The sequence below is a fragment of the Cryptomeria japonica genome, chromosome 10 (genome assembly GCF_030272615.1).
Source record: "Cryptomeria japonica chromosome 10, Sugi_1.0, whole genome shotgun sequence".
Classification (NCBI taxonomy): domain Eukaryota; kingdom Viridiplantae; phylum Streptophyta; class Pinopsida; order Cupressales; family Cupressaceae; genus Cryptomeria; species Cryptomeria japonica.
In genome coordinates, this window is record NC_081414.1 from 774,940,641 (window position 1) to 774,964,100 (window position 23,460).

The 23,460-nt window shown below is 35.8% G+C and overlaps 1 protein-coding gene across 1 annotated transcript; it reads left to right on the top strand.

The window, feature by feature from the left end:
- Positions 1 to 937: 937 nt before the first annotated feature.
- LOC131076072 (hypothetical protein At1g04090) lies at positions 938 to 14,415 on the top strand. Its single transcript, XM_058013100.2, has 2 exons — positions 938 to 1,440; positions 12,630 to 14,415. Exons 1-2 carry the CDS (start codon positions 1,302 to 1,304, stop codon positions 14,315 to 14,317), a joined length of 1,827 nt encoding a protein of 608 aa, XP_057869083.2. The 5' UTR covers positions 938 to 1,301; the 3' UTR covers positions 14,318 to 14,415.
- The last annotated feature ends 9,045 nt before the right edge of the window (positions 14,416 to 23,460 follow it).

Below are 23,460 nucleotides of genomic sequence, written 5' to 3' on the forward strand. Positions count from 1 at the left end.
TTAGGGTTGCCATTCAGAGAAGGCGAAGGGAATGCCCTAGGGTTTTCCTCAACACCCAGGTTAAATTTTCGCACCAGATGAGAAGGAGACTTTCATGGCTGCAACCTGCGATTTTGGCTAGGGTTTAGCCACCTACTATTTAAAACCTTTCTATATTTGCAAGCCTGGCACACAAAGTTATTGACAAAGACCAATGAGTTGGGGCGAGATGACGAGAGCAAAACATACTTTGTTCCTCCCAGTTAGGGCCTCCCTGCAATGTAAGAGATATTGCGATGTTATTAGATGAAATCTTCAAAGAATTCTTTAGACGCTTGGCCTTTTTCCCAAGCACCACCCACCACTCTCCCTCCTCATCGCTCTATGTTGGCACAGGCTTACTAATAGGAAATCTGGAGATTCACATATTTCGCTAAAATTTGTGGAGAGCGATTATTTTATTTTTAATCTTTAATTTGAATTTTGTATTATAAAAATGTTAATTTTATACTATTAATGTCAAAATTATTAGATTATTATTTTTATTATTGTAATTACTAATGTATTATACTGTTGACTTAATATTATTATCAATATTAGTACTTTAATTATTAGAATATTTTTATTTTAAACATTTTATTACTATTTTATAATTTTTATGACTATTAATAATGTTTTATATTATATTATGTCATTATTCTATTATTTTAGTGTTGTTATGTTATCAAAATTTAATACTATTGAATTAAGTGAGAATAATGCTATTTATAAATTATTTAAAAAGTAAAAGATTTGTTACTTGTACTGGTAACTACCAAGATTTTCACAATTAATTAATAATCAATTAATTTGCATCAAAATATTTTCACCTACATAAAGTTTAGATTTATTATCAATTTTTTTTATATTATCACATTGCAAAAAAATTTAAATATTTAGATAGAGATTCGAAAAGAAGATCAAAATACCCAGTCAAATAGGCCGAAGTTTGCTTTGTTACTATTGCCATTCTTCTGCGTCATGTCTACATTCCGCTGACATGTTTACAAATTCGAGGCTTCTCTAGAGCGTTGGGTTTTTAGAAGGGAAACCCCAAAACAGTAGGATCTAATTCTTCTGGATCAAACTTCCACAGTTTGAACCTGTCAATAAATAAACAGGGGAGACGGAAAATACTAAATTGACAATTCCGAGCAAAGGTCGTATTGTTGTGAGGGGATGTGTGTGAGAAAAGTGTTGTGATGGACTTGGTCAGATTGAGATTGAGCCAGGAAGGGCGGGGTGTGAAATGCTTATAATGTGAGCAAGGGCGGCGGAGTAGAATGTTTGGAATCATTGGCAGCTCTAGCCGGTTGTGTTCATGTTGGAGAAAGAGAAAGAGGGACTTGCCCTTGATGCCCCCTACCACTTCTACACAATACCCATTTCGCCTCAATTCGCCTCTGCCATCATGGCCTCCTGGTAAGTCTACCATTTCAAACCAGATCTGTTTTTGTATAGTTTCGATTTTATTCATTAATATCATCATTATCCAAAATTGTCTGGCAGGAGCTCAATTGTAAGCCATCTTTTGGTGTTTTATCAATTTTGATCTCCATGTGTCTACATGGTTTTCTGGTTGTGACTCATGTTTTGAAGCTCACTGTTGGATAATATCAGAACCCTTACCCAGCTGATCTTGAGAAGAGTTCAGTATTGAGTGGCTTATACACCCATCTCGTTTGAGTGATAAAGCTAGATGATGCACTAGGCCTAGCAAAAGGGTAAACTTGTAATAGTGACCAAATCACCATATTGGTCATTTGATAAAAATCATTTACTAAGCTACTGAGATAAATTCTATCCTCCGAACAGACGATTGCATCTTTCATGCTATCCCGTACATCACCTATGAGCAATGATTTACCCATGGGTTTAGAACTGTTTATTGTAGTCATGCAAGGTAATAATTCTATCAAGTTGAAATAACACAGATGAGAACCTAAAATGGCTCTTCATTGTCTATCTTCCACTGAACATGGATAGCTTGCACTTGTCCATGAAACATACACCTTTACTAGTTTATTGCAAATTTGTGTGTGATCTATGTGCTGTTCTATGCTGGAAGAAGTAACTTATGTTTCTGCTAGCGTCGTAGGATCAGGGGATGGCAGACACCCCCTATTCCAATGCTTGTATTGCTTTTATGTATTGTAGTCAGTAAATGGTTCTGTTTCTGCTTCTAAAATCAAAGAAGGATTCTGCATTATAATCTTCTTAAGGAGTGTATGGGCAGTGCTCAGATTGCTTGTTGGTGGGCAAACTGATGATCCTGGAGCCTATGTTCAAGGAGAAATTGCATTATGAAAATACTCTGTCCTGATTTGCCATGAATTCTTTAAAAATCTGATCTTACTTGGCTAAAATAGGGCATTAATAATATTAAGTTTCCACAATCCATAATTAATTAATACAAATGTTTCTGGATTAGATTGTTGACAGATTTTTTGCATCAATGTTTCAGATCACACTCCGTGATCCATCATCAGGATAAAAAGAGAGCATAAGGAGATCAGGATTCCTTATGCTCCCTTTTTATCCTGATGATGGATCACGGAGTGCGGTCCGAAATGTTGATGCAAAAAATATGTACACAATCTAATCCAGAAGAATTTGTATTAATAAAATAGGCATCTTATTCTCTTAGGAATGCCACATTTTCAGGAAAAGCTCATAGCCAACTGGAAATAATTAGTGCTTCTGATGAATGGAATAGCTAAATATTTAAAAACATTGTTTAGGTAAGCGTACCAAGGGATAAAATTAAGCTTTTGATGCTTTACTTCCTTACTTAGTGCAAACAGTAATTGAACTCGTGTCTTACTTTATAGCTCTGGCATGCCTTCATCTTGTTTCTTTATGTACTACTTAATCTCTAAGTTGCCGGTACGGGTACGGGTATGGGTACGGGTATGCGGGTACGGTATGCTGGTACGACATTTTTTTAGGGGGGGCCTGGGTACGTATGGGTACGTCCGTACAAAAAAATGTAAAAATCATAAATATATACATATATACGCTCTAATAAGTAGAAACAAAAATTAAATTTAGAATCCCACATATCATCCATATGCTAAACAAAACTTGGAACTATCATATATGATTCATATTGATATAACTATAAGTCTATAACAAAATTACAAACTTTGAATGTTATGATAGATATCAAATTCATTGTTCACTGGCTCAACCGTTCAACAATAAAATAACACAACTAATAATCAGCAATAGCATCATATGGGTCACTAGGAAGATCAAGATCAACATCATCATTGACATTAGATGATGTAGGTAGAGTACTGGAACCACATGCAGGCTCACTGCCACTTGCACTAGCAGCACATTGGCTATCAGACTCCCCAGAAAGTAAAGATTGTGTGGCAGCTGAAAAATCCAAATCAGTTCGCTCTGGATCTACATCCCAAAACTTTGTGCTCCCATCCTTATACTCATTTTGTTTATGAGTAAGAAGGCGCAAGTTTGAATGCACATAAACGAGCTCTTCTGCCTTACTTGCTGCCAGTCGGTTGCGTTTCACTGAGTGGATAAAGGAGTATGTGCTCCAATTTCGCTCAGATGAAGAGGAACTAGCAACCTATTGAATAATTGACACAAAGTGAGAGGGTGACAATTATAAAATAGTAAAAAATCTAAATTTAGAGAGCAATAAAAATTAAGAAACTTACTTGCGATAAAACTTTGATTGCAAGAGTTTGAAGGTTTGGTGATGTATGGCCATTGAGGTACCACCAAGCATGAGAATCCTTTTTATACTTGTCACGGAGAGCGGAAACACTTTGACCATTGGAGGCTGCAAAATCAGCAAACTCACTTGTCATTAAATCCTCCATTTCAGAATCTGGGAAGAGTTTAGTAAGTGCTGTCCTACACCCTTCACTGACTTCTGAATCTCTATATGGTGGTACCCTTGATGGCTTAGCAAGCATTTCATCACTATAAAATTTGGGAGTCAATGCAAATGCAAGAAGATGTAGTGGGGTGGTCATTTTGTTCCACCGCTCAACACAAATTGATTGAACCTCTTTGAAGAAAGTTTCTTCGGGATCTTGCTCTTTTGCATTGATGATGGCTTTCATTTTCTCAATCATCGAGTCAATGCCATCATATACCTCTCCCAAACATGGGTGATCCATGTCAGTATAACGGATCATACTCATGATGGGCTCAGTGAAACTCAAAAGATATTCCACTCGATCCCACCAAGTGTCATCTAGGATCATGCGCTTTACATTTGCTGCCCTTTTAGTATTGGATTGCCTCCATAGGGACCAACTTTGACTAATTACCATGCTAGCAAGTGGCTGTCGCACCTTCACAAGTCGCCTCAAGACGATTGTGTTGGATGCAAATCGGGTCTTGGCAACCTATTCAAAAATTAAAAGTAAAATTTAGAATACAAAGAAGACATGATAAAAAAATAAAAATTAAGTAACCATCAAAGTGAAATGTAGATTTTAAAAATTGAAGTGTTTCAATTACCTTTAGCAACTCCAATTGTGAAAATGATCTGAAAATGGCCTGTGACATGTTATGGTTTGTGATGAACATTTGGATCTCTTCAGCCTCAACATAAATTTGTTTGATCCAATCTATTTTCCTGCCTATCTTTTGTAGCATGAGGTTGAGAGAGTGGACAGCACAAGGTGTCCAAAATATGTGTTCAAACCGTGTCTCAATCAACATACCTGCAGCTCTACAATTCTTTGCATTGTCCGTTATTACTTGGACAACATTTTGAGGTCCCACATCCTGAATGCATTGTATAAGGATGTTAGCAATAAATTGTGCATCCTTCACCTGTCCCTCACAATCCACAGCTTTCAGAAACATTGCCCCTTTAGGGCACACTGCAATTACATTAATTAATGGCCGATTTTTGGTATCCTTCCATCCATCTGAAATGATGGACACCCCTGTTTGTTTCCATGAATTTCTAATGGGAGCCAATGCATTGTCTATGTTTTTTACCTCCTTTGCTAGTAAGGTGCTACGCACCTTCTCATAACCTGGCCCTGTGTACCCTTGTGGAGCCTCATTTACCTTTTTCAACATATCCTGCCAATATGGTGATCGTACCACATTAAATGACAAACCGTTTGCATATAGACATCTTCCAACGGATTGATCTGCAATCTCTCTAGCATCATTCTTAAATGCTCTCTCTAATGGTCCCCTGCTTCTCTTCACAATAACAGGTTCTTTACTAATTGGGTCCAAGAATGGGTGGCTCTCTACCACGATATCAGGAAAATCGCTATAAGATGGAGAAGTAGGGGGCCTCTTTGATTTACTTCCTCTTCCTGTCAACAAAGGATGGTTTGAGGCACGACCAACTCTTGCATCTGCTTCCTCTTGCTCTCTAATATATCCTGCTATTTCTTGAGGTGACATCCCATTTCCATTCTTTCCTAGACATGGTTTGATTCCTTGTTGGGGAATGACACAAAAATGGGCTTTGACACGACTATAGGAGCTAGTTTTTTTCGTACTACAGAAGTTGCATATCCATATAAAATGTTCCACCACCTTTTACTTGGTCTATTATTTTGACATATTTCCATAAAGGTGAATTTGGGTCAGTTTTGAAAGTCCGTTGAGGAGTAGAGCTTTGAGGAGTAGAGCTAGTAGTCGTTGCCATTATGATTTCTACAACAAATTAAAAAAAAAAAATATTAATATTTAATATTAAACAATAGATTATAAATGTTAAATATATAAAATTAAATTTAATAATTTATTTAAAATAAAAGTGAAATTATTATAATTATGAAAGTTATTAGGTTTTTAAAAAATATACCTATTATTAAATTATTATTATTTTTAATATTTTAAATATGAGTAGTTTTTAAAAAAAATTATTATAGTTTAACTTTATTTAATAGTTTGTAAATTGTTTGTTAGTCCCTGCCTTAAGCAGGGAACTAATGTTTTCACCTCCAGCATTAACTTGCTTTGGTAACTGTGCAAATTGAAAAATTTAATCTTATCTCAAAGTTTTATTTTTGTTCTTATTAAACTGTTTTAAAAATTATTAATTTTTTGATCAATCATTGGCTCATTATATTTTTCCTAGTGGTTTTTTTGGTTGTAATTATGAAAAATAGAAAAAAAATGTTCACGTGTTCTCTTCTTAATACTTACGCAACACACCAGTTCATCATTTATGATGTAACATTTAAAACTCACGCAATATTCGTGCGAGAGTTTATTTTGATGGGATTTTTTTAAGCTAGTATTAAGATATGTGCGTTCCTTCTCTCTTTCTACAGTTTTCTTACACGCGTCTGTGGTGGTGTTCGAGAATTTTCTTACTGTTAAGGATGCTTCTAGAGTTTGCTTTTTTTTAAATGAATTTTGCAATCAACCATTCATTGATGCAAAATCGGCATTTCAGTGTTTGGAAGAATTTGAGACTTATCTTTGTGCCTATGCCACTTAATGAAACTTGATTAAGAAAGCAATTCTCAGAGAAGTCCTTAATGTGTCATACTTTTCTGAGCAACAAAGGAAAATGTAGAAGAAAACTAATTGAGTGGTAAGTTTTTCTATACATCTATAGGATTCCTACCTACTTTCAAGAAATGATTTAGTCATATGCTATTGTACTTAGATTTCTTATTAGTGCTTCTATATTATTATGTTTCTCAGAAAAGATGGATTGTGGTTTTATTGCTTTCCATGTTAGAGATTGTCAGTGTATATTTTCTTCTATTCAGTGCTAATAATTTAACTTCTAATTTGTATACTGATTTTCCTCTTGATTATGTGGCATTCCCACATTTTAAGCAAAGTTGTTAAAGCAGGAGGGCTGCTAACTGCTATTGCCAAAGATGTTGATCTGGTAGTTCTCTTTATGACATTTAATTACCCCTTTTCATTTGATGATTGGTAATTTGCATGCATCCAAAACCCATGTTTTGGAATTTTATTATCATATTATATGCTACAAATGTTTTATTTTATATCTATTTAAAATAGTTCCATACAGTCAAAAGTCCCATTTTTAGTTTAGGAAATTAGAAGAGCAATTAGGATTATACCAAACAGTTTTAGTGAAATGCCACTATAAATTTCAATTCAAAACTGGGTTTCTCGATGAAAAAGAGTGCTATGATAAGCTATAATACAAAAAGGATTGAACCTCAAGGGTATAAAACAATATTTTTTATTTATTTAGGACTATATACAAAACAATGTGTGGGCTAGAGTAGAGAAAAGATTGAGATATTTTTAGTTAAGGACTAAACGACCTGCTTAAGGTTTGTGTAGATTCAACGACAGAAATAACAGAGCTCATGAAAGACTTCTTTTCAATGAGCACAAAGGTCAAAGCCCTATTAGAGAACTAAAGAAAATTCTTATTTGTAGATCGAGATAAAGTAATTACTGTTTATGGAATCTGCAATTACAATATTGATTATGTAATCCGGAATCATTACAGTAATGCTATAATCGTAGTCTATTAAATGAGCTTAGGATTAGAGCAAGAAATTGTGCATTCAATCTGGTGACTAATTCTTTTGTTTTAAGAAGCCGGTGGAAATCTAGTAGCAGGTATTGTGGGTGTGGTTTTAATCTTGAGCGATATTTATTGAATTTTTGGTTGAAAGTAATCACTTCCTTCTGTTTTGTTTGAGCTATAAATGCCCCATTCTTCATGGTGCTCTTGACCCAATTGTTCTTTTTTCTGCTCCTTGCGAGCCTGTTCGCTTTTGTGACCAAGCTCCTTGTACCCTTCATGCCCCGTTATTCCTTGCAATTGTGTACATCTTTAGTCCAACCTACGATACAAATCAAAGAATTAATGTGACTCAATCCTGTAAAATAATGTGGGACTGAAAACAAAAACGTCAAAGAATTATGTAGGTAACAAAAAATGGGAAGACTTTTGGAATGTAAAACTTATGAATTTTTTTTCTTTTCTTGTCATAATTAGTTGTAGTTTATTGTTGTTGTGAACACATTATGATTTATACTCTTGTGGTTTTTTATCATTTTTATTTTGACTATAGTTGAAATTCAAACCTAATTGACTATTTAAGCTCTTCCCTATAAGTGTCTAGTTGAAACCCTAGTTTCCATCTGACCAATCATACAAAACCCAAGTTCTCTCGAGTACCAAGCACACCTACTACTCATCATCCTTCATACCCCATAGAATTCCCACACTATAGTTGGGCGCGGTTCTTTAACCACAAAGAAAGTGAGCATGAGCTAATGCAACTAGCCACTTTACCTAGAGGGCTAATCTTCGTTGCAAAATCATTTAATTTTATCTGAATTAGATTTGAATGTTTAATAGTGGTCTTAATTGTTGATGATTAGAGAAGTGTGTAGTGCATCTTTGACAAAGTAAAACATAAGTAGTGTCCATCAAAATTAGCAACCCTTTGAAAGATAAAGCAATTGCTGAAGAAATGTGGGTAAGCAAGGTCAACCAACTGGAGCAATGACCAAATGGTTTTCTACCAATAATAATTTCGGCTTAACGTATGACACAGTCTGCTGGTGCAAAATACGTATTCAAATATATGTTAAGTTTACCCAACTGGAGCAATGACCAAATGGTTTTCTACCAATAATAATTTTGGTTTAATGTATGATTTCAGTTTGTAAGACATGATCTGCTGGTGCAAAATACGCATTCAAATATATGTTAAGTGAATTAATTATCTCAAGTGAGTTCTTTTTATTGATTGCGATAGGCATTTGTTTTTATCAATTACTAAATTTTCCATAACCCAATTGAATCGCCTAGGACACAAACTGTCATCCTCCTAGAACATAACATGTGAATTTCAATTTTTGCATTTGGCACTCAATGTAAATCTTTTTAATGTTTCAATCTAGTTTGTCTTGGAGAATCTTTTGGTTTTTTTAGATTTGCATGTAGCTCAGTAAACAAGATTTATGCTATATGTGCATTAGATACATTTGCACACACCTCAATAACAAGAGGATGATGGTATGTTGACATAAGATAGTCAATGGTCACATTTCTATGTAAGATTTTTCATAGCTTCGTGTGACATCAAATTTTAATTAAGGCAAAAATTCCAGAATAACTAAAATGACAATAACACATGATTTGATTTTTTATGTTATAAAATTATAGAAAATCTAGATGATTAACAAATATCATTAAAACTAAAATTCAATACTATGTAAATATTGTCTATAGCACAAACTGGAATGGAGAAGCTCAAACACGTGGCCATGACCTTGGAAAACATAGTATAATCAAGTGCCTTTTATACCTCTGAGCAAAGTATTGGTTTAGAAAAGAAACTTTTGCATGTCCAATATGAAGATATCCATTGGCCTCAGGAGGAAAGTCTGTACAAACTTTTCACATTTCTCCATCCAGCAAACCAATGCCAAAACAAACTTCCTCTTTCGGTTTGTCATTACTTTCACTTTTGATGTCTTGAAGCTTGCTTTCTTTCAGATTTACCAGCTTTCACTTGCCAATTCCTCTTTTGCTTACATATTTAACAACTACTTCACTGATTATTGGATACTGTAACAATATTATTAAAATGAACCATCTCACTAAATTTCTTTCATTTCAATATCAAATGTTTGTAGCTTTCATAATCCAAATCTCATGCCGTCTCTCTAGATTGCACTTGACACTTGCTCCTATCTACACTAGTTTCTATACATGTGTTCTCATATTTAGATTGCTTTATTTATTCTACGCATTATAAATTTACATGTAGAAATTGTTCTTGGGAAACTAGTTTTAAATTAAAACATAATGCATTACAATATTGTTGTCCAAAAGCATTTGAAATGCCAGTCATTGGTTTTAGACCAATGCAAAATTTTAATTGTTTTATCCTCTGTTATTTTTATAGTGTTATTTTTATAGTCATTCTAGCTGCACTTGCCATCGAGAAAGAAAAATCAGAAAATGTTTTTGTACCACATAGAACATGTATGCAAAATTGTTATAAAAAGCATGGCAAATATGCCTCTTTTTTAAAGCTCATGCTTGAAGAATTTGCTAGAAGCTCGTAAGATCTATACTTCTATTTCTTTTACTTTTTCTTTTAGTAGGTTTTATGCACTCTTAAAAAATGTTTTGAATAGATGTATGTTTAATATTTATTATACTCTTTTCCTTCACTTTTATGATTCATTTTTTACTTACTCTCTGCTTATTTTGATTTTGCTAGACATGAAGCTAGATTCTATTGCACCAAGCTTGTGCTTTGCTAGGTAAATTAAGATTTCATACAAATAGAATTTGTTTCTTTATTATTGCTATTACAAGCATTTTCATTAATACCAAGGTAAAGAAGCATAGTTAAAAAAACTAATATAAGCCTGCATTAGTTGAGCACCCTTTAACATGCAACACCATATTTGCCTTGAGAATTTCAACATAATAATAGCAAAACTGCACTTTAACTTTGCAGCTATAAAGGTTTCTACCAATACACTCATCTATGGTCAGAACAATAACCATTTTTTTAAACTCTCTCATTGTAACTTTGCGACATTTTTCTCAAAGGAAGTTGTACTTTTCTTGATGCTTAGGAAGATGAATAGGACAAAGCTAAAGGTAAAAAAGTAGACTTTGAATGTTATGACTTTGCTGGATGTATAGATAGTTTTGAAGTCAGCCAAAGACAATTTAACCTAGGTGTGATATAGGTTTTATTCACAGTTTTTCTCAATTTAGGTGAGAAGCATTACACTTACAAATTTGAACTGAGTTCACTAAAATCATAAATTTTGATTTGCATTGTCAAAAATCATCAGTAATAAGACCACATGAAATATACAATAACACAGTTGACATTAGAAATTCCTACAGATTTCACCACAATTTCTACAACATTGATTACTTGCAACTATTTGTAAATAACCTGTTAATTTTCTTTCAAAAAAACATTTGATATCATGCTTAGGTTTGGTAAATGTAAATTTTGTTTAGTGCTGAATTGCATATAGAACCACCATCCATTTTATACTAATTTTGAATATTGTTTCTCAATAAAATACAATTACTTATCATTTTGGTAGTGATTATAAGTTGTCAACTATTTCAGAACTTGTATGAATAAAAAAAGATTTACTTACAGCATATTTTGTTCAGAGTGTTTACCACACTTAAAAATTATTATGAAACAACATGTTATTGATTTTTTCATTGTCACTATACAATACTCCTCTTTCCTTGCACTAGGCAGGGACTCCAGCTCTACACAGCTCTTGTTTTCATTTAACAAACAATCTAATGAAAAATTATATTTTTATTAGATTGTTTGTTTTCATTTAACAAACAATTTAATTAGCAAACTATTAAACAAAAAAAACAAACTATAATAAATATTAAAATTTAACAAACTAATAATTTTTTTTAACTATAATAAAATTTAACAAACTATAGCAAACTATAATAAAAAAATTAATATCAAACCTGATGCCGAAGCCCTCCTGCCGTGGCGCCTCCCGCCGTCGTCGCGCGCCTCCTCTGTGTCTGCGTGCCTCCTTTCACTCTGTGCCGTCGCGCGCCTCCCGCCGTTGCGCCTCCTCAAACCCCTGTGCCGTCGCGCGTTAATGGTTTCAAACTTTCGCGATTTTTCGGTTTTCCTTTTTCACCATGCGTGGCGTGGAATGGTTTCACGATTTTTTATTTTTGCCTTTGCTTTAGGGTTTTAAATGTTAAACGACATATTCGACCCGTGAAAAAAACCCTCGAAATTTGCGAATGATGCGGATTCGTCAAAAAAACCGTATGGAATTGCCACGTCTACACCGGATGCGTCAGGATTCGTGAGTCAAATATCGGATACGCTTCAGGGGGAAAAAATCGGTACCCTGTCCGAATCCATAGGGATTCCAGGGCGAATCCGAATCCGATACACACCGCATCCGGATTCGTGGGGAAAATGTGAAGTACCGGTAACATAGCAGTTAATCTTTAGCAGAATCTCATAATACTTCATCCGGTCTTCTATTATTCTATAGAGTTCTCTTAGATTAATATTTCTCATATTTTTAAAGAATAAAAGCTATTGATTGGATCATCAAAATTAGAATGGCCAAGTCAAGGTTGCTTTATGCAGTCAGATTAGGCTAAGTCCAGTTCTTAATTCACTCAAAGTCTACTTGAATTTGTGCTAGCTATTAACTAAACTAAAATTTTGCCAAGTTGAAGATTTTAAATTCCATCATCACATATTTTAAGAATTTAGATTTTTATTTACTTTGTACTAAACAGTTCATCTATAAAGGTGACCATAAAGTAGTCCTGTGTCTGCTAAATGACGGGTGAGAAATCAGAGCTCTGTCAAGCAAACATATAAACTTAAGTTTGGATTGAAGTGTTGGTTGTAAACAATAGAAGACTTTATGGTTTTTAGCTTTTGATTTATGGTCATTGTTACTTTTTTCATGAGTTCTCTACTGAGTTAATTTTCATACAAGAAGTAAATCCTCTGAAATTACATACATTGAGATTACGAGTGGATTTAAAATCTATAGACATTTCTTTTGCTCTATTCTTGCTGGCCCAAATTTTTTTACATCCTCTAACTCGTCGGATGAGACTAAAGCTGTGAAATTGAAATATGCAGGCTCAGGGTTTGCAACAGGAAATATATGTTTGGGGGAAATTGAAGTATTTCAGGTGTCCACACTGGAGAAAATATGGAGCTGCAATGAAGGAGGAAAAGACAATCAGGGAGCTAGTTTCTATAAGCCTGTTGAAATACCAACAGGATTCTTTAGCCTTGGCCATTATGGGCAGCCTAATTCTTCACCCCTACAAGGTTGGGTTCTTGTTGCTAAGGAGAGTACTGATTCTGGCAAACTGGTGTGTGAATGTAAGAAACAAAAGATTGCATCAGAGGCTCCTACTACTAGTCTATTGTCGACCCAGGAATGTCAGAAAACTTGCTGTACAAGAAGATTACATCCAGCTCTGGCTAAACCACTGAACTATACTTTGGTCTGGAGCAGTGTAGCTTGGCCTGGAAGACAGGATGGACATGCTTACTTCTGGTTACCTTACCCATCTGATGGGTACAAGGCCATGGGTATTGTGGTTACGGATACTCTCAATAAACCATCTGTGGAGGATGTGAGATGTGTTCGTTCAGATCTTACAGAATCATGTCAAAATAATGGTCTTATTTGGAACACAGAAACAAATTTTCCTAAATTCCCTCTCCGGGTTTGGACTATGAGACCAAACCACCGGGGAATGGAAGGTCGTGGTGTGTCAACAGGGGCATTCTATTGTAGTAATTCCTGGATAACTGAGAACTGTGTTCCTGTTGCATGTCTGAAGAATGTTGATTTCATCCTCAATGCAATGCCAAATCTAAACCAAATACACGCTTTAGTGAGTCATTATGGGCCAACTGTTTTTTTTCATCCAGATGAGATCTACTTACCTTCATCTGTATCATGGCTTTTTGAAAATGGGGCTCTACTGTGCAAAAGAGGTGTAAAAATTCCTGAATTCATCATGGTTGATGGTTCAAACCTACCTCCAGGGGGTTCAAATGATGGGAAATACTGGTTAGATTTGCCAAAGGGTGGTCAATCAAAGGAAGTCAAATTGGGAAAGCTGGAAACTGCAGAGGTCTATGTGCATGTTAAACCTGCACTTGGGGGGACGTTCACTGATATAGCAATGTGGGTTTTCAGTCCATTCAATGGACCGGCCACTGCAAAGGTTGGGATGCTGAATCTACCTCTTGGTAGAATTGGAGAGCATGTTTGTGATTGGGAGCATTTCACTCTTCGAATTAGCAACTTCACTGGGGAATTATGGAGAATCTATTTCTCACAGCACAGCAGTGGTAATTGGGTCAATGCCTCAGATTTGGAATACATTGCAGGTAACAAGGCGGTAGTCTATTCTTCCAAAAGTGGGCATGCATGCTTTCCTCGTGCAGGGAACTTCCTTCAAGGTGACCAAAAATTGGGAATAGGTATAAGGAATGATGCAGCCAGAAGTAGATTTTCTCTGGATACAAGCAAAAAATACCAAATAGTTGCTGCTGAATATTTGTCGATGCTTGGAGCAAATGACACTCCCTCAGAGCCACACTGGTTGCATTATATGAGAGAATGGGGTCCAACTATCACATACGATTCACGAGCCTACCTTGAGAAGATACTCAAAATGCTTCCTCGTCAACTGAGGTCCAAAGTAGAGTTTATTTTTAACAAATTACCTAATGAGCTTTTAGCTGAGGAGGGGCCAACTGGACCTAAAGAAAAGGATAATTGGGTGGGGGATGAAAGGGATTGACCCACGACTTCTCCTCGAGAATTAGCATCTCTGTCACAACAACAATTCTCCTCTCGCTCTAAATACTTATGCACGACCTCCTTATTTGGAGTTGCTAATGCTGTATTTCTATGTTTGTATTTGTCATTTTGCAGTTTATCTTTCCATAAAGAGTAAATTTATTCTTTTGAATTCGTCATTAAAGAAACATAGGTTATAACCATAGTTACCAAGAGACCCGTACCCGTACCGGAGAGGCGTCTCCAATGCCGGATATGTCTCCAGAAACTTCTTGGAAACTTCTTGACGCATAAGGTGCTTTTGGCTGCTGTCTCCTACAGTCTCCGAAGTCTCCCGACCAAAAATTGATGTCTCCTAGGAAACTTAAGGCAAAATGCAGTAAAAAGGCAAAAAAAAAGCAAACAAATAAGAAAAGCTTGCAGCAAAGCAAAGTCATAGTGAAATGACTGATAAGGAAACTATTTTGCAGGAAGACAAAAATCCATGCAACATTATAGTGATCGGATCTATTGACAGTGTAGAATTTTTGAGAGGACTGATTTCTTTTCATTGTAATAGTCTAAAGAGAAATTGTCTTTACTATTTAGCCGACAATATTGAGTTTGCCCAGCATTTTATACCTTACTTTCACTAAACAATTTAGACTGGCTATGGTATCAGCAATATAAGCAATTTTAATTTCAAATTTTGTTCAATTTTAAAGTTGATGTTAAACTTTACCACTGTTCTTGTTTTCAAAGTTCTCTGTCATGATATGTTTTGGAAATTATTAAATTATATTTAAAAAATAATGGTGTCTCCAAGTACCCCGTCTCCTATTTTTGAAAATTAGTCATATCAGTACCGGTACCAGTCTCTGGAGTCTCCAAGTAACCCCCTCTCCTGGTATAACTTATATCTTACAATGATTTGTTTCTTTATCTGTCCTTAGATTTAGCTTCACTTGTAGTCACAGATTGGCACTTTCATCTTGGCCATAAATTAACATGTCATATTTCACAACCTTGCAATATAATGACATAATTTTGAGATGATTGTCTCTCATCTCAATGGTTTCAATTTTTTTTTGAGATGGAATTATATTATTCCTAAGTTACTGGACTTGGTATTAGTTCGGGTTTGGTTTGTGGGTTTGGGCAAAAAAATTTTGAGGTTGGGTTCATCCATACAAAAATATATAAAAATTTAAAAAATCTACATATTTGCAGCTGTAATTAAGTTAAAATGCCACATATAGCACCATTTATTCTATAATAAACAAAAATCACTATAAAAATGAAAAATATTACAATGTCAATTAGTCAAACTCGAATGTCATGATATATTCATATATATTATAGTTATAAAAAAAACAATGTCAAGCATCAACAATCAGCCATCACTGATCAAACATCATCATATGGATCTTCAAAAATATCATCACCATCCATATATCTGATGATATTGGTACTGATAAATTAGAAGAATCACAATGGCACTGGCACTAGCACTAGCAAATGCATAGCCAGGTAAACCATATTATTAAACCATAACAATAGGCATACTAACTACATCATCCCCCTAAAATAAAAAGTCATCTTGTAGACGACAAAAAAAAAAAAGCGCAAGCATCAAGTAACATTAAGGATGATTTCGCAATTTGATGATGGCATTGTCGTCGAGGACTCGTAAGCAAACTTGGAAGTATAATTCTTAAACTTGAACTTAGGGAGTACTTGGCAAGTCAAATAAGTTCAGTGGAGCCCCTGCCACCAAACCTATATTAAGACTTTCAAAACCACACAAGCTTTCATGGTGCACATCATTTTGCATTCACTCACAATAAAAGAAATGAATTTGTTTGTCTTTCAAATGCATTGGAATCCACGTTTTAGGGTTTGGGGGTGGATTGAAAATGGTGAAATTCTGGTTTTCACACAAAAACGCCTCAAATTCTGTTCGGGTTCGCCTGGGTTTGTCAATGACAGACCCACAGGCTATGGGCAGGAACTCTGCCAGAACCCACAAGGGACCGGACCTGAACCTCGAACCCGGGTTGGACCAGACGGGGATCTGGGGTCTGCTAGTAGCTAACTGGTAACACAGTACTATTCTAAACAAAATCTTAATACTTGTTGCCAAATATGGATGTACTAGGTCGTTGAAGTTATCTGCATCAATGACTATCTGACTGTGTTATTCCAATCTGGTAGGAATATTTATCTTTCCTCTGTATTATTTCATTAATGATCAATGCAACGTGCGGGGCCATTATCCTGCCTCTATTTCTTTTGTGAAATCAACTGGTGGCAGAATGTCTTGCAACCAAAGTCCATTAGCATACAGTTCTCCACATGGTCATGTTTACTTAGTAAATAGTTAGGGAAGTTTTCATTAGTCTATGCTAAAGAAGATAAGATACCTTTAAGATAATAAACTAAATTCCATTTTCTATAAGAGATGTAAGAGACATAATATATCCACAGTCCATATTACTGAAAAGGAAAGAATGCTCTGGGATGCAACTGTGTAATATTTTTTTACATAAATGTTTTGGATCATACTCCATGATCTGTCATCAGGACAAAGAGAGGAAAAATAATATTTCCAGTCCATATTAGTGAGAAGACATGCTTCTGAATGTGTAAGATTTTTTTACATGAATGTTTCAGACCATAGTCCATGATCCATGGTCTTGATGATGGATGGTGGAGTATGATCCAAAACATTGATGTAAAGAATTCTTAACCAGTTGCATCCATCTTTTTTCCTTTCTTCATCCTAATGATGGATCATAAATTATGATCCAAAATATTGATATAAGAAATTCTTACACAGCTGCATGCAGAATGGTGCAGGAGCCCCTGGGTCCCTATGTTGCCTCAATGAAGGCTTTTGTTTAGTTTTCTTGTTTTAGTGTGGATTCAAGTTGTAATAAGGCCCATTGGCCATTTTGAGTCATTTCCAAGCATTTGTAATCAGTTTGTAACTCTTTGCAAGGCCTTTAGGGCCATAGGAGTCATATTTGTCTTAGAGGTCCTAGGTGGGTCAAAGTTGGTCAACGCCTCCCAATGTGTGGTAAGGGAGTGGAAATGATGTATTTGATGCATTTGTGTCTTAGTTGACATGTTTGCAAAGTTTTTGGGGATATTTGAGTCATTTGTACAAGTTGAGCAAAAAAAATGTAAAAGTTGCTGACAACTTTTCAAAGTTGTCAAGCAACATAAACATCAAAAGGTAGTTAAATGGCTAAGCAATTCAAAATATGGTTAGAGCTATTGGGTTTGAGTTTAAATAGACCCCTCAAGTGTTGAGGAGGGGTTGGTTTTTCATTGTTGTACGGAGATCTCATCAAATGAATGAATTTTGAAGACTTTTTCTCTGCAAATTCCTGCTACAGTGCTGCACTTTCCTTCATATCTTTCTTGTTTTGACGTTCTGGGAAATGAGAGTGGATTCATTGGAAAGGTCTCTAAGTCACCTTTCATTTGAGACCGATTTTGCTTGATTTCATATAGTTTTGGCCACTTTACAAGCATTATTGTGAAAACTGGTCTGAAACCCTAGTATTTGTGGTTTGAGAAAGAATAATGTATATTTAACCATTCCATCAACGGCTCGACTCAAGACTTGGTGGAATGGTAGGTGTAATAGTGCTCTAGATGGGTTTTTATCAGTTTTTGCAGAGGAGTTTGGAGGGTGATTTGAAGGCTTGAGGGCTTAACATCCCTGTGTTAAACCAGTTGGACAGGGTTGGAACAAGTATTTGGGGGTTTGTGTACCAAAACAAGTGAAGAGAACCTAAAACTTGTTGAATCCATCCATGTTAGATATGTCCTTGCATTTCATGTTGGTTTTGCGCCGCTGTTCCCAGCCCCAATAGCCGAGGAAGTCAGTAAGGTGTCCTTGATATGCCTATAGTGCCACCGGAGACCTAATTGTGCACCTAGAGGACTGTTGCAGTCAAGTTTTGGTCAGTTCGGTCCAAAATAACATCATATGGTGTTGACATATGTTGTGTGTCTTCCAAAAGGGTATCTACAAATGGTTTTAGTTTTTGCCCAAGACCAGCATTTTGAAAGCTATGGTCAAAATTCTCTCTGAGTAGGGCTACAAGGGCCTAGTCTCCTCCAAGAAGCCAATGGTGTAGAATGGCTTAAAAGGGTTTGTGTCAATGATAATTTTGGTTGGTTTGAGGGCATTTGGGTTTGTGAACACCCTCAGATTCCTGTCTGTATCCCTACTATGGACTATTGCTTTGTTGTCGCAAGTTGTCATGTTGGAAGACATAGCCTTGAGTAGAGAACATTGGGATGAGTACTCTCATGTGTAGGTTTTTGTTTGAGTTTTGAAACCAGTCTTGGTGAGTTGATACACCTCCAAACCCCTCTGCATCACAGAAGCATTCTTGTTTCTTCATTTTCCATTATATTCTTTCATTTTCATATTTTGAAGTTCTCTTTCTCTGTTTAATTTGCTACCAGATTGTATATGGTACCCATTGTCCAATTTGAAACCAGAGCTATTGGGAATGTGAGAAGGCCAAGAGGAAGGATAAGAGAAGAACAACTCATTGTTGAGACACCTATGGATAAGGTGAGGAAGGCAGCAGTAATGAGACGACCCTATTATAGACTCTAGAGACAACAAGATCACAATGAATTGAATTATTGGTATTCAGGAGCATGGAAGTAAAAGGAGAGAAGTGTCCTCAAGGCTCAAAGAGCACAAAATAGAGTTTTCCCATTCCCAACAGAGAAATTTAATCTGCAGAAAATGAAGACTTTGAGAGGATTGTTAAAGATCAAATAACAACCATAAATGCCATCGTGGTCTTTTCTGGATAAATGATTGGAAATTTGATGTTCTCTAAAAAATAGAGGATTCGATTCATCAAGTTTTTTGAGTGATACTGGTTTCCATTTTTCGGTTGGCCTTCATAACATTTTGCTGCAATTGGAACTTGTCATTCTATCTGTCTTGTTTTTTCTTTGAATTAATCTGAATTGATTAGCAGGGTAGATGGATGAAGCCAAAGTACTAAAATTGACACTCGGCCTTTATCCATTACAAGTTGTCTCTCAAATGCTAAGGCAAAAAAACATCATAGAAATGAGCTACAGCTCATATGGACCAGCTAGGCCTTGAACCCAAGACCTTCCATGTGCTGCTTGAGTGCTCTACCAATTGAGCTATTGGCCCCTCTTTGGCCATCCCATTGTTGGTCTGGGTGTGGTTTATTTCCAACACTCCTTCCTGTAAGCAACACTGCAGGTCCTTGGGGCTCCTACCTTGGCTGTGACCAATGTGAGCTACAGTTCATATGGACCAGCTAGGGTTCAAACCTAGGACCTTCCATTAGCTGCAGGAATGCTCTACCAACTGAGCTACTGGCCCCTCTTTGACCAGCCCATTGTTGATCCGGGTGGTTGGTTATTTCCAACAGGTTAGATGTCCCATCAAACACTACCATTTTGCACTTCCAAGTTTCTTTGTATAGCTTCCAGTCAGTTGAAAGGTTGGTCAAATATTTGGATGTAAGGTTTTTATTTTTGGACCCTGTCTTTTGATCTACTTTTGAAGGGATTTTTTTGGAAGGGAAGTTTAATTAAGGCTTGTCAGCATGTTGAACGGTGAACTTCAATCCTTACCTTTTGAACTGTAGATTCCATGGGATATTTTGTGTTAAGGTTTGTGCTGGTTGTCACATGTTTCGAACCCTCGGCATTTAGATTTATATTTGCGCAACATACTTCCGGTCTATGCAGATTCTTAAAGGTCCAATTTACTTGAGTTTTTTCTTTGCTAGCTAAAAACAGTGTTAAATTCTTCTCTCTAAGTTTGGTTTACGCTGGACCTTCACTTCAGACCTTATTATCTTGAAGTTTAGAATATTCTTGATGGAATGCTCTAAAAGTGATAGGCTCTTCAATGCTCTTTTAGTTTCAATAGAGCTTTTTAAGGAGGAATTTTCAAATTAACACCTGGAAAAAAACATTTGCTAATATGTCTGGGTAGCAGATCCAACTGCCTTGGAAATTTTAATTTGCATTTTCTGACTTGCCATTATTTTTCAATGATGAGTTCCAATTAGGATTTTGTGTTGCAGAAACTTGCACATATTGGTACTTTGAAATGTTTTCCTTAATTTTTAAAATGTTCGCTATAGGATCTTTTAGTTGAACTTGGAACTCAAAAGATCTTCCATATCTACATTCATTGGTCAATTGTTGGAGTTGTGAATATTTCCACAATTGTAGCATCCACCTGTTGGCCCCTTATAGCTAGGAGATTTCTTGTCCTCGTTTTCATTCCGTTCGTCCCTAAGACTAATTACCCTGCTCGAAAGACAGGAATTCTTTCCACCTATTTTAATCATACTACCACTATTTTTGTCATTTTTACAATATTTATTACTTGAAGATGTTGGAGTTTGCTGCTATTTGTTGATCTTTGTTCTTTTACTTTTTCTTCTTTGTAGCTACCAAAGACTGCAGTTTCTGCTGCTCTTTGATGACATTCTTAAACTGTGATCCGTAGAATGACCTTGAATATCTACTCCAATCTGACTTTTCGATACCATAATGAATTTCCCAATGCAGAAATATTCGTCCTTCTGTTATTGTGGCACGCCTAAAGAAATCTGGAGATCTTATAGTATTGTGTCACTAAAACATTTTCCAAGCAGATATTTTGGAACTCTTTTATCATTTGACCATTAAAATAGAGATGCAGGAGCCCTTGTTGCTTACACCATGTGACAAAATGCTTGCATGTGACGTCCTTCGGAGTCAATCAATCACATATATGCCTTGAATTTGTCCTGTTAGGTTGATGCCTCTCCTGAAAGTTTGTATGCTCTTGTCCCGTTAGGTTGATGCCTCCTGAAAGTTAGTATGCTCTCTACATTGCCTTAGTTTCTTTAAAAATTCTGAGTTTGAAGTACATGTTCATCTGAATGAACCAAGCTTGAACTCCATCTCCAAAGATTGTTCCATCATATTAGGTGGGGCAATTCACTTCAAACCCTAGCAAGTTTACTTCCAGGATGTGCTCTTATAATGTCAAGTTCTCCTCCATTAGCCGATTCTTAGCCACGGAGAGGGCCCCAACATTCAACCGTTCACTGTTTTTCTTACCTTGATACTAATGTTCCTCATTCTCTTCTTCCTGCCGAAACTGTAGCCATTGTTCAAGGGCAAGCACTCCCTCACAAGTAGGTGTCCACGGAGAAAGGAGCTAATTAGGTAGATCTGGTTATCCTCTTGCACAATTCTTTGTGCCAATGTGCTTTAGCTAGATTCATTGTTGACATTTGATTTACTTCGTACCATATAATACTTGGACATGCCTAACAATACAGGAAGTTTAAATGCTTGTCAGACCTAGCGCCTGAACATTAAACCTGGGTTATGATACCCAATAAAATAGCACCTTAGACAGAGAATTAAAATATATATCAGACCATTTTTTTCTTGATAGTCATTGGTTTATCCCATGCTAAGACAGGGATGAACCTCCAGGCGTTGCTCCATATGTTTATCGCTAACACATGATAACAACTAGCAATAACACACTTCAGTTAATCTAGTTAAATGTCATCATTTATATTATCATTGACTAATTAGTGTATTTATGAGAAAGTGAAACTAAAGTCAATTACTGTCCGTCCCTTCAAATATTTATGAAACAGGGTCCGAAATTCGAATTACTATTAATTTCTATAACTGCATACAAAAGAAGAATGCCGTCATGATATAACTGTAGAGATTAGGCGAACTTATTCACAAACAGGAGTCGTAATCAGTTGAATTCCTCATTCAGTAAAATGGCCAAACTACAAGTTCTCTTCATATCTCATATGCTGTTTATTTTTTAGCAAGCCTATCAAATATATTTACGTCATAGTTTTGAATGAAGTATCATACTAATTTGTACCCATCTCGATCAGTAAGACATTATCCAGTTACACTCCTGGGCGGACCATAATATTACATTATATAATAGCATAAAATTCGCCGCAACAGCATATTTCATGACACATACAGAAAATACATGAGGTAAAACAAAAGTGAGCCATGCAAAGGTAAACGTGGTAATCTGATCTGACAATAGGATGAGAAGAGGAAGAGCATTGTTAAGAGTATTTCACTGTATAAGCAAAACCCTACGAAACCATTGCACAGCCCACTTACTTAGGATTTGCCCTCACCTTCACGAGGGTAGCAGATATGAAGAGTCAACTAATCATGAAAGAACTGTGTCAGTGTTACAACAACCAGAATATAGTAAAAATATAGATAGAATCATGCAAACAAGACAACACAATGAAATAGGAACATGATTATATGTCATCATAGCTTGGCCAAGAATTATAAACATGCCTCTACTGATGAATATACTTGCTTAACTCTGAAATAATTAGTTGCAAGAAGTAGAACCAGTAGTACACACGAAGGTTCGGATTTCTGTCAAGTTCATCAAAGCACAACCATCGTAAGAAACAATGGTTTTTTTAGATCAATTGTAGTTGTTTAGGCAACTTAAATTTTTTATAATACTATCACAATAACATTAGTGACCTGAAAATTCATAATGCCAATGATAGGTGCAGAGGGCTAAATGAAGGCTCATTTCATCAGTGAGGATTGTAGAGTTATTTTACAGTTAGATCCCTTTGAAAATCAAAACCGCAAAGCAGTGTGTCATTATCATCCCTGATTTTGAAACCTTCTAAGCAACCAAAACAAATTTCGATATGAAGTTTTAATCCTCCACCGCAACTTACAATAGAGTACATAAATAAAGTTACAACATCATTATATGGGTTGTCATCACCATTTTCATAAGATGGAAAAACTACTTGGGACTTGAGCCTATTTACAACTGATACATATTAAGCAAAGGGAAAGGTTGAATCTAGATTTGTAGAGGAATTTTTAATCCAAGGACCCAAGTCACATTGGGAGTATCATATTTCCCCTTTCCATCACATTCCTTTACAAGACACACATCCACCAATGAATTCAATCTACAAAACTACTTGAAGGAAATCTGTAATGAATCAACTCTACATGATGAAGATCAGAACTCTTAATGATACGAAGACAAAACTAAAAGGAGAGACCCTATGTCCTTGTATGGCATCTAGGTACTTGAGTTTT

What these genes read in the sequence shown, in the direction of transcription:
- LOC131076072 (XM_058013100.2), top strand. Translation starts at nt 1,302, where the DNA reads ATGTTTGGAATCATTGGCAGCTCTAGCCGGTTGTGTTCATGTTGGAGA. An exon ending in TCTGCCATCATGGCCTCCTG is followed by an intron (nt 1,441 to 12,629) that starts GTAAGTCTACCA and finishes TGAAATATGCAG; the next exon opens with GCTCAGGGTTTGCAACAGGA.